Source organism: Platalea leucorodia (genome assembly GCF_965183815.1).
Source record: "Platalea leucorodia genome assembly, chromosome: 1".
Lineage (NCBI taxonomy): Eukaryota > Metazoa > Chordata > Aves > Pelecaniformes > Threskiornithidae > Platalea > Platalea leucorodia.
In genome coordinates, this window is record NC_138823.1 from 58,073,388 (window position 1) to 58,083,954 (window position 10,567).

General features: G+C 41.0%; 1 protein-coding gene across 2 annotated transcripts in view; it reads right to left on the minus strand.

Annotated features, from left to right (window-relative positions):
- The window catches only part of MPPE1 (metallophosphoesterase 1), a gene marked incomplete at its 3' end in the record, with an annotated part of 31,309 nt that overhangs the window by 1,953 nt on the left and 18,789 nt on the right, over positions 1 to 10,567 (minus strand). For both annotated transcript variants that reach the window (XM_082328406.1, XM_082328407.1), the window contains exons 2-8: positions 5,939 to 6,323; positions 4,971 to 5,079; positions 4,545 to 4,648; positions 3,872 to 3,952; positions 1,844 to 1,952; positions 844 to 915; positions 610 to 732 (exon numbers count right to left, since the gene is read on the minus strand). In XM_082328406.1, the coding sequence (XP_082184532.1) occupies positions 610 to 732; positions 844 to 915; positions 1,844 to 1,952; positions 3,872 to 3,952; positions 4,545 to 4,648; positions 4,971 to 5,079; positions 5,939 to 6,213 (873 nt within the window). In that variant the 5' untranslated portion in view covers positions 6,214 to 6,323. The remainder of the gene's footprint in view (positions 1 to 609; positions 733 to 843; positions 916 to 1,843; positions 1,953 to 3,871; positions 3,953 to 4,544; positions 4,649 to 4,970; positions 5,080 to 5,938; positions 6,324 to 10,567) is intronic.

Consider the following 10,567-nt stretch of genomic DNA (forward strand, 5'->3'; position numbering starts at 1 on the left):
CGTCCCAAATGCTGGACTTTTTTTTTTTTTGTTTTGGCCATACAGATCAGAAGAACAAAGGCAATAGCATGCTGTTAACATCACAAATAGAAAAACCTTGGGTTTAGTAAAACAATGCTTTTTTCTTGTCTAAGGGAGAATCTTGTACTGCCAATCTCGAGTGAAGACACTTATGCAGAAGGAAAGATATTGACCACTGAATTTTTAGGGAATATTTGACTTCACATTTTCTGGTCATTACTAATTCAGCAAAAGCAGTCTTTTCAAAGTGTTGGAAAACAGCGGCTTTCTACGAGGTTTGTCAATAATCTACCCAGTACCTAAAGTACAAAATGCTGAACTGGAGGTAACAGCACCGCAGCAGGCTTAAGAGCGCCGGGACTTAGGGCCTGTGCCTGGGAAGCCCAGCAGAATCGAGGCCCTGATCGCGATGATCCTCAGGGGAGCACCTCTAACAAGCAGCTTCTCAAAAGCCCCATTAAAGCGGGAGCAGCTGCGGTCTGTTTGTCTCAGCTAACATCCTTTCCAAAATTTTTTAATCTATATATATCTACGCTCGTGTCCCCCTCCCACCCACCCACCGATACGCAAGGTCCTAATATAGCAAACCTTTTGCGATGCTTCTTGAGACAGCACATCGTACTTTTCTTTAAACAGGATGTTCTTCTCCTCTGGAGGAGCAGAATCTTCTCCACTGCATCCAGCATCGCTTTTCCGATAGAGCGGGTAATGCTGGGAGACATTCAAAGCAAGGATCAGTTGTTAACGATCCAGCCTTTCTGGAACAGTAAGAAACACACTAAAAACATGTCAACGTGTTGCCTCACCCCACCTCTAACACACCTGTAAAAGGATGGGTTCTGAAGCTGGAAGCTTTTCCACATCGCTACACCTTTTGTTGGAATGATTCGGTTTCTGTGAATAAAATCAATCCATACGTTATTTGTCTTCACCTCTGTGTACCGTAGGGGTGAGGAAGGGAATTAAACAATAGCTAGGTTTGGAGGGGTTGGGGGATTTTTGTTGTTTTGGTTTTTGCGAAAAGCAGTATCAGCTCAGAGTACGGTGTTTAAATACTGTCCACTGTATAAATTTTTAAGAGCCTCTGCTGTGGATGGAAGGCGAAACGCTTTAATTCCCCTTTCTGTATATGCTGTAAATACGGTCGCGCTCTTTCTGACTGCAGAAAGCAACAGCAGAATCTCACTGCGCAAACAAGGCAAAAGAGATTTAGGGCAGCCCGAGAGAGCGAGCAGTTAGAGTCTAGCAATTTTTCCACTGGGAGCTGGTTTCCTGATTGACTGCCAGCCCAGTCAGTCATGCTGCCTACCACGCATCCAGCCGGCCTATGAAGAAGGGAAGAGGCATGAAATATAAGCAGCAATTGGATTTGATGAAAAAATACTACAGTTAAAACATTACTAGGCTATCAAGACAGGACTCCAGTAGAATCGGAAAACTAAAAGAATAGGTTAGCTTGAAGGATATAAACCAGAACGATATGCAGAAATACAACCGCAGGGATTATTATGTACCTTAGGCCAAAGGGAAGGCGACAGAACTCCTGCCATTCCTTGGAACAGAGGAAATTACACCCTCTGTTGGCAGCACTGACAAGGAAGTTAACACCATTAACACCGAGCAACGCAGTTAATAATAGTTAAGTAAAACTGATAAAAGGCAAATGGGGAGAAGAAAGATTTGCTAACAAGTTGCAGTATGAATTGGAAGCAGATTTTTTTCAGGAGAGTCTTAGTTATATCCTGACTATTGCTGCAGTATCGGTATTCCCACTGCAGCAGCCGAGTTGCTGGCTGTAATCAGAGCTTTAATAAACTCTTACCTGCTGGGAGCAATTCAGTTTGTGAGAAAGCGCCACAAGCTTTGCCTCTGAGGTACGGCAGACAGCACAGCCATCGCCCTCCATGGCCACGCTGTTCACTATGACAAAGCTGGAAAATACCAGGGAGTGGGCAACGAGAAGGGAAGTGGGGAGGACAGGAAAGCATCTGCTATTCGTGCACGTGTCTGGGATAAACTTTATTTTACAAAATGCAAGCGTTCCACAGTTGGACACAGCTCAGCAAAACGGCAGAACGTAACAGCTTCCAAAATCACGTGCTATAAATCCCCTTTTGAGTATCCATACTGTGGCCGTTTCTCTACCTGGTAGGCTGCTTTATAATCAGTTGTTACTCAGTTGCACAATATACCCTACGCTAGGCTTCATGTTTACACCTCAAGATTTTTTTTTTATATTATAACAGATGATACTTAAGTGGTATTAGAGTGGAATGTTAGAAGCCCGCTAAGCTGAATTCTGAGGGAAAGGAGAACTTGCTTCTCTCCCCACACACATTTTAGACCTCAGACATCATAATTTTAGACATTCAGTTTCTTCAGAACAACTGAAAAGCAAAACAGCGCTGCATTTGGCTGGCTACCCTCAACAAACTTAGTTTCGTACTTTGCGGTCTCTCACACAGAAAACAGGATTTTACTTGTAAATAGAAAACGATTTCCCTGTAGATCTCAAATCAACTTTGAACTTCTGCCACAAGATCCATACCTGTTTAGTCACTCATTCAGGACTCAAGAGATGGATACATTCCCAGTTCAGTTCAGTATGTTTTACAGACATAAATGAGCTGACTGCCTCCACTTAAGAGATACCCGTCAAAACAAAACAAAACAAAAATTTAATTCTCTTTTATCAGATTAAGCTGCTTTTATACCACAGATTTGTTATAAAATAGTTTATCATCTGTCTGGGAACGTTTCATTAATAAAGCAGCTCATTTCAGTTAATGAATATGATGCTAGACCGCAACTGCACGCAAGAATTCTGCTGTGCTGTTTTATCGAAGGGGACATGGAGATACTGCTTAATAATTACTTTTTTAAAACAGCTGAAATAATACACATCTAGAGGACCCCACACCTGCACGATGAACAATAGCGTTATACTGAGCACTCATGAAGCTGATAGATCTTCCTAAAAGAGAGCCACCATTTCTAGACCTGTTCAGAATATTTTTAATGTTTGCTTAGTTAAGGGAACCAGTGCAAACTGGGTTTGAATTTTACATTTGCATGAGCGATTATAACTTGATGGCACAGTCACCAAATGCAGAGTGGCAATGGGTCTTCCCTTCACGTATCTGAGGTTTAAAGCCAAATGCCTTTCCACAAACCCACTGCTTTCCCTCGTCGGGTTCCTGCGTGGTATCTAAGAGTAACGAAAAGGGGCGCAGGGCAGACAGCTGCAGCCCCGGCCACACAACTGTGAGAAGAAGCTCTGTAACAAGGTCTACTCTAAGCCAAAACCAGCTTGTGCATTATTACCCCACCCTGTGGAAAAACCGTGGACAAGCAACTGCTATGTTCCCAAATTCCTCAAACAAGAGGTAAAAGTTCTGCAGACTAAAGAAGTTATTAGAACTAATGAAACTCTTTTAACTTGTAAGCACAGAGGGGGTTTGTTTGTGTTTCTTTACTGAATCCTGTTCTTTCTGTTATGTTTACAGCCATGGGTCATTACCAGCTGCAAGGAAGTAAAAAGGCAAACGAGAGAATTTGATTCCGACTCCACAGTACTTTTCCATTTAAAAGGAAATTGTTACAATTCACCTAGCTCAAAGTACAGCTTCCGCTCCGTATCGAACTACAGGTTCGTACAAAGTGTTTGATGTTTAACCTATCACAAGCTAGATACAAAGTTTAAAAAAAAAAAAAAAAAAAAAAGGCTAAGTTAAGCATTCCCGTACTATTTCATTAGAAATTCCACTTCCAGTTCTCAGTTTTCATCACTCGGGTCTGCTAGCTCAGTAATCACTACTCTAAACATTGGAAAAAAATTAAATATACTCACTTTATTCCTTTTCGAGTTATTAGCTTTCCTGAAGAAAAGTTGAAAACCTTTTCAAATCGGTTTACCTTGTAAGTAGTCATTCTGCGTCACAGAGCAAAAATACAACCGAGGTAAGAAATTGGCGTTGTAAATCATCTGACACAGCTTCTTTACAGTTTGCAGACCATTTGTGGAGCTTGCTGCTCCATTATCTAGATCACATATTCATTCAGCAAACTCAGGAGAATGCTCCGACATCCATCATCTACTCTGCCCCAGTCACATCAGCGTAAGCACAGCCAGCCTACAGCAGTACAGCAGAGCGAGGGCACTTATTCTATGCTGAGACAACGGGAAAGGGAACATGCTCATACGAGGGGCCCAACACAAAGAAAAGCAGCTTCAAGACTTCTCTGCCAATGCAGAAAGACCAGCTCGGAACGACTTCACATATGCTCAGAGAAGCACAAAAGTAGCCTGAACACTGTTCTAAAATGTATTCTCGGGGTGCATCGTGCACAGATGGATACCTTGTAAGATCTTGCTCTAAATTACAATCCCTTCTAATTTGGTTGTGATCAAAAACTTTCCATATAAACACACAAGAGGTCACTCAGACACAAAACCAGTTACTGCATGCACGCCGACGTGTCGTTCTTGGCACTTGCGTGCTCCTTTCACTGAAAAGACTTACTCATAATGAAATCCGATGTCATGATTCCCAACGATAACCACTAGCTCAGTAGAAACTGGATACTTAAACATTCTCCGAAATCTCCTGACATCATCTGCCCACGCCTGCATGAAAAAAATAAACGGAGAAATTAATGCTGTTCGCCAGTATCAAAGGGGACCACTAGTATATAATACAGAACCACACACTCAGTGAGATATTTACATTTTATAAGTTTTATATGAGAGGTAAAAGCACCATGATACTAGCAAAAATGAAGGAGAATCACAACAGTTCAACTCATATCTAAACCACTAGAAATTCTACCAGTAGGGCAGCTATATTAATATTAAGCAAAGCCTTGCATACCTAGTCTGCTTTCTTCTGCAATCCATTTCCTTCAAGAAATCCTCATTTTTTGAAATAAGAGAGCTGTTGATGTCATACCTGAGGTGAGCTCCATTTTCCTTCATCAAAGACATCTCCCAGAATAAAAACAATCTCTGGCTGCAGCAACCATAAGGCACTTTGGAAAGATCTCTCCATTTGCCATTCCCTGAAAGGAAAATACATACCCCGTCATCACTGCCTCGCTTCTGGATCCTCAACTCTGAATACACAACCACAGCCTGGCAGGAACGGGCAGGTGGCTCCTACACATTGAACGTGCTAAGATGAAATTCAAATTAAATGCTCAGAAATCAGGTGTAAGTACAGTAGGTGCTTCTTACCTGGTGGGTAATTCCACCACAATACAATCAGAACCAACTCATGCAAGAAGTAATACCAGCTTGTTTATTTTTCATTACAATTCCATTTAACAGCAAGTAATTAGAAGAGTGAATTATTGCACATGCTTTATTATGCTATTGTTTCTGCAGCAAAAGTTTATAATGTTCATATCATGGTAGAATTAGTACTTTCTTTCAGCATTCTGCTTTTTCTTCTTTTGGACTAAAAGAAACATGGTTTTGCAAGCATAGAATTGGCTTATCTTTGGTTTTAAATGTGATTTTGCCTCTGATTTTTCTACTACAGAGACAAACTTCTACCAGCCTCCTTATCTCTGCAATTAAAGGTATTAACTATTGGGACATCCAAGTTATCTGGCTCATTTTTAAGGCATTCCATGAAATAGTTACATACTGGAAAATACTATCCGACCCATCGAAAATGCTCAGGCATCTCCACCCACATACTACCTGAACATTCAAGATGGCACTGCCTCAGTAAGTCCCATTCATTAACCTTTCAACACTGGCTCATTATCCAGCACAGATCCAGATCGGCAAGTCAGAGGCAGCATGCACGCTTCTTACAAGTACCACAACATTGGTTTTAAACATCTGTCTCATTAGCTACTATTAAAAACTCTAAAACTAGGGTAGAGATTTTTCCAAAAAATTAATTATTACCTTCTTAGCTTATCCAGCCAATGTCCTCTGATTTCACCAAGTAGGTGAGTATCAGCTAAAATGATGGCCTTTAAGACTGAAGTTGAAGTCTCTTTTTTACCCATGTGAGCTCCACCTTTCACTTCTGGCCATCGACATTGAAAAATTACCACATAATAAATTAAAAATTCACAAAATATTAACACTGAGCTGACAAAGCACACAAGTTTCAGCAGGAAACAGAGCCTCTTCTTCAAAAGAAGATGCTTCACAGTGGTCGATCTAGAACTCAGCATTGCAGTACCAGCGTAAGACTCTCTTCCAATGGCTCAGTTCTCCTCTCTCAGGTGAAAACGGTCGGGGCTAGTCAAAGGATCACGTTGGGCTTCGTATCGGTACACAGTCCCTGTGGAGAAAATACAAAATACATTAAGCCAGCGTTCCCTATGAAAAGCTACCATGTAAGGCCTACAGCGTTAGCTTCTTGTCACCCTGAAAATTTTGGAAATGTGTAATTGACCTAAAAAGCAGAGTTGGTCTTCTCCTTCAGGTACCCAGACGGCCATGCCGCTGAGCAGAGAACTGCACCCTCTCTCCCACCAGGACCAAGGCAACCAGTTCAAAGCCAGCCAGGATCTTGGTGCATGATGCTTTTTTTAAAACTATACAGTGAAAACACAATGAGTAGGGGTCAAAGGTAGGTAAAGACAGAGCTTAGCTTGAATAGCAGCAAAAAAAAAAAAAAAATCCATTAGGATCCACATCGTCCTGGCCACTGCACCACCACGTGCAACCACCTTCTGGCACAAGTCACATAACATGACTATGCCAAATCAATGCAATTACCACCTTTAATACGGCTTGTTGTAATAATCCCCAAGAACCAAAAGCAATTTACTATCCCAGAATGAGTTTACCGGAGCTTTCCAGGAACACAGGCACAGATACATGACTAGTTAACTAACACTGCTTCATTTCTAACATGGGGAAAACAAGAAACATCTAAGCCTCGGAAACAGAAGCTGCGCTACAGCTGGAGAGAAATGTGGGAAAATGAGCCTAAGCTGGTAAACCAAACTATATTTACTGATTTCTTCCACCTTGGACAGTTTGTAACCCAAACAGGGAACGAACTTACCCCTTTTGAAACTACAATATTCTTTTCTGCCATTTTAAAGGCTAATCCAAAACAAATGTCTTCCCTCTGATAAGCCACAATTGTAACAGGGCTCATTGATTGTCTCACTTGTTTACAGGCATTTAACAGAAACTCGTTATTCCTGGTGTAAGGAGGAAAGACCCACACTTTCCCAGTTCTGTTTCTTCTACAGTCCTTGGCAGAAACACTTTTCCAGTGTAAGCAGTGCCCACATGAAACAAGTATCCCACCTGAGAGGACAGGGATACTAGCCTTACTTTCAAGTAAAATCACTCAGGTTCCACGCACCACCTCTCAGAGTTTCAGTCTGGAGAGTACTGCCTGTCTCAGAGACCCACTTTATAAAAGCAAACAGTGTAGCGTGGTCACAGTAAAAGGGACTCCAGGCGAGCTATGAAGATGTTACTTCACATGCTCATGAACAAACTTCTAGAGAAATCCACAAAGAAAAGTCTTGTCCCTGCCCGAGAAGAGGATTGCAGTTTTTCTTTCTACAGTAGAGAAGTTCTAACATAGGACTAATATCCAGGATGTCAGCAGTTACAGAACACAGTGCTCAGACGGCGATTAGCAGCCAGTGTTCCTCTGAATTGACTAAACCTGACTAGAGCTGTGAATACTTAGTACCTTTGAATATTTAGACCCCAAATATTAGGAACACTAGGACAAAATTAGAGAACCACGCAAAATTAGTGGATCTTTTCTAAAATCCTGGTCTCGGTTACATGCAGAACACAGAACAAAAGTTAAATTGCTTTACTGCCCTGTTCCCTAGCCCATCTGATTGATGTCTCATGGAAATCGAAAACTGACATGTGATTATTATCTTATTTTTCCAACTAAAACCTCTATTTGATAATAGCCACTTATTTTCAAACACGAGCTTCCCATATCACCACTACAAAGTACAAGACAAAGAACCATTAGTCTGCATCGTGTAGCATTTCTAATATGCATTATTTAACGTTAGCATGACTAATACTTAATTGCATGCAATTCAGTTCTATCTAAACTTCGTTTAGCAGGAGAAAGCCGCTGGCCAGACGTCACAATTTCACAATACGGAGGAACTACACATAAAGGCTGATTAACTTGTTTAATATTAATCTCATCTGCGCTTTAACTAGCAATAAAAATCAACGAGATCTTGTTTGTAGATCTCACAACAAGGCAAGATTAAAGCAGAAATGTCTGTTCAACAGACATAGCGACAAGGACAAAAGACAGGGAAATTCTTACCTAAGTACACAAATTCATATGGCCTTATCCTGCACAAACTGCACCTACCCCAGAATTCGGAAGCAGACTTTGCTAGTCCTAGATAGTCTCCTCTTCCAACAAAAATAGTACTAATTTGAACAGAAAATGCCAGTAAGTTGTTTAACTTGCATTAGGCATGTCAAAAAAAAAAAAAAAAATTACTATAAAACCAAAAAACTTTATGACTCTTCTTATTCACAACCTACGCAAAGCTTAAAACAAATAAAACCTGTCATTTTGCTATCAATATCTACGCATTCTCTAGAAGCTTTTCATTACATTATTTTTCACACATCAAATTTCTTCGGAAGCTGTCCAAACAGCTACAGAGCTGCAGCAAAAAGCCAGTGTTACAGATCAGTGAGAAACAGGAGGGGGGAAAAAAAAGGAAAAAAAAAAGAAAAAGTCAGATCTTCAGAAGTAAAACGATCCCATCAAATGCAAGAAAACCCCCTAAACCTGCAATTAGTAGAAATGAAAAATATCTTCACAGCAAAACTGCCATTTTCAAAAGTCACAAGCGGCAACTGACACAATCAAAACCACAGAGCCGGTCATTTCTACCCACATTCCCCGTCCCGGCATTTCTGCTGCTAGCTGGTACTATTTTGGTAGTTCTGCTGCAAATTTGGCAGATGCCAGAGGTCTCCCATCTGCACCCTACATTCCCAGCTTTCCTGATAGTGAAAGAAAAAAAGAGGAAAGGGGGGAAAAAAAAGAAAAAAAAAAAATCACAGAAAGCCAGTGATGGGGAATGAGCTGAAAGACAACTGCTACTGCCGGCTGCCAGAAATCCCTGCCTACCTCACTCTGCCACCCGCCACCTGCTCCCACCCCAGCTGTTTGCTCGGGACCCTGGCTGCGCACCAAAGGAAAAGCCGTTTAACCGGAAACGGGGCACGTGCAGGAGTAATCCCAGCCTCACATACGGGTACCCGAGGACCGGAGACCCAACATCCTCTCGCACGTGACGGCAAGGTCAAAAATAACGCTGTCAGGCCGCAGGCACGCTGCAAGATGGAGCTGCGGTTCAGCATGTCGCTGTGCAACACCTGGCTACTGCTCCTCCTTGCACGGCTGAGTATTAAGATTAGACTAGAATCTAGTATCTTGCTAGAGCTCGAGGATCTCAGTTACGAGAAAAGACCGAAAGATTTCTCACTGTTTCTTCATCTAAATATACAGGAGTGGCCTGATGCAAAACTGATTTTTAGAAGTTTTAAAAGCTCATCATAAAGGTGACATTAATATTTTGACCGTATTAATTGTTTTCAATTGTTTGGGCAGAGAACATACTCTATCATGGAAAACTGATCTTCAGTAGCTGGCTAACAGCAAAATTCTGCTAGTCACGACAATTTTGTATTCAGTCAATGCATACATTCTTTAGGCAGGGGAGAAATAACCTTGAACTTTTCCTCATCTATGTTTTAAGAACCATTCTGCACAACGTTTAAAAACCAGCCTGTGGACGAGGACAATTACTGATTCATTTAATAATGTCACCAAAGTTTAAACATGCTAGAAGTATAACTTTATACCACAAAACTGTGGAAAAAAAAAGCTCAAGTGACTAGTGCTCCAAAAGAACAAAAATAGTTTGATGCTTTCCTTCTCCAGCATTCGTGTTTATTTTGCTTACTAACAAATACGAGATACATTTTTGCACTTAAAATACTTCCATCATACATGCTGTTCTTCCCATTTTCATCCATCAAGTTTACTGGCAACGCAGACTTGCATCACTCCTCTCCTCCTTCCCTTTTCCACCTCTGTTCAGAACATTACCCAGCTTTCATTTACAAGCAAGCCAAGAATGAAACAAGGGAAACCTGATACAACGGCCTATAGCCAGACCTGGAAGCAATTCGTTCTGGAGCTTTACCCTCTCTCTTACTTGGTGAATATGTAACTCCAAACACCTCATACACTTTGAGGCCAATTTATTTATTAATTTACAACTACATAAAACTGTCCTAACAAACAAAGTGGGATACAAGAGTCCTAATGCTACTCCTAGTCCTATCCCTAATGAGCATGCAAGTATTTTTATTAAGCTAAAGAAGCTGTATTAGGTTACAAACAAGCTTAGTGTTTCTAACCTCGTGATAAAGTTTTCACTCAATTCTCCCATCGCAATGTCACAAAGGTACAGATTTACAACTTCCAGATAAATATAGTTCTATAATGTAACTATGTTAAACTTCTGTGAAGTGTAGTTACAAACAAGT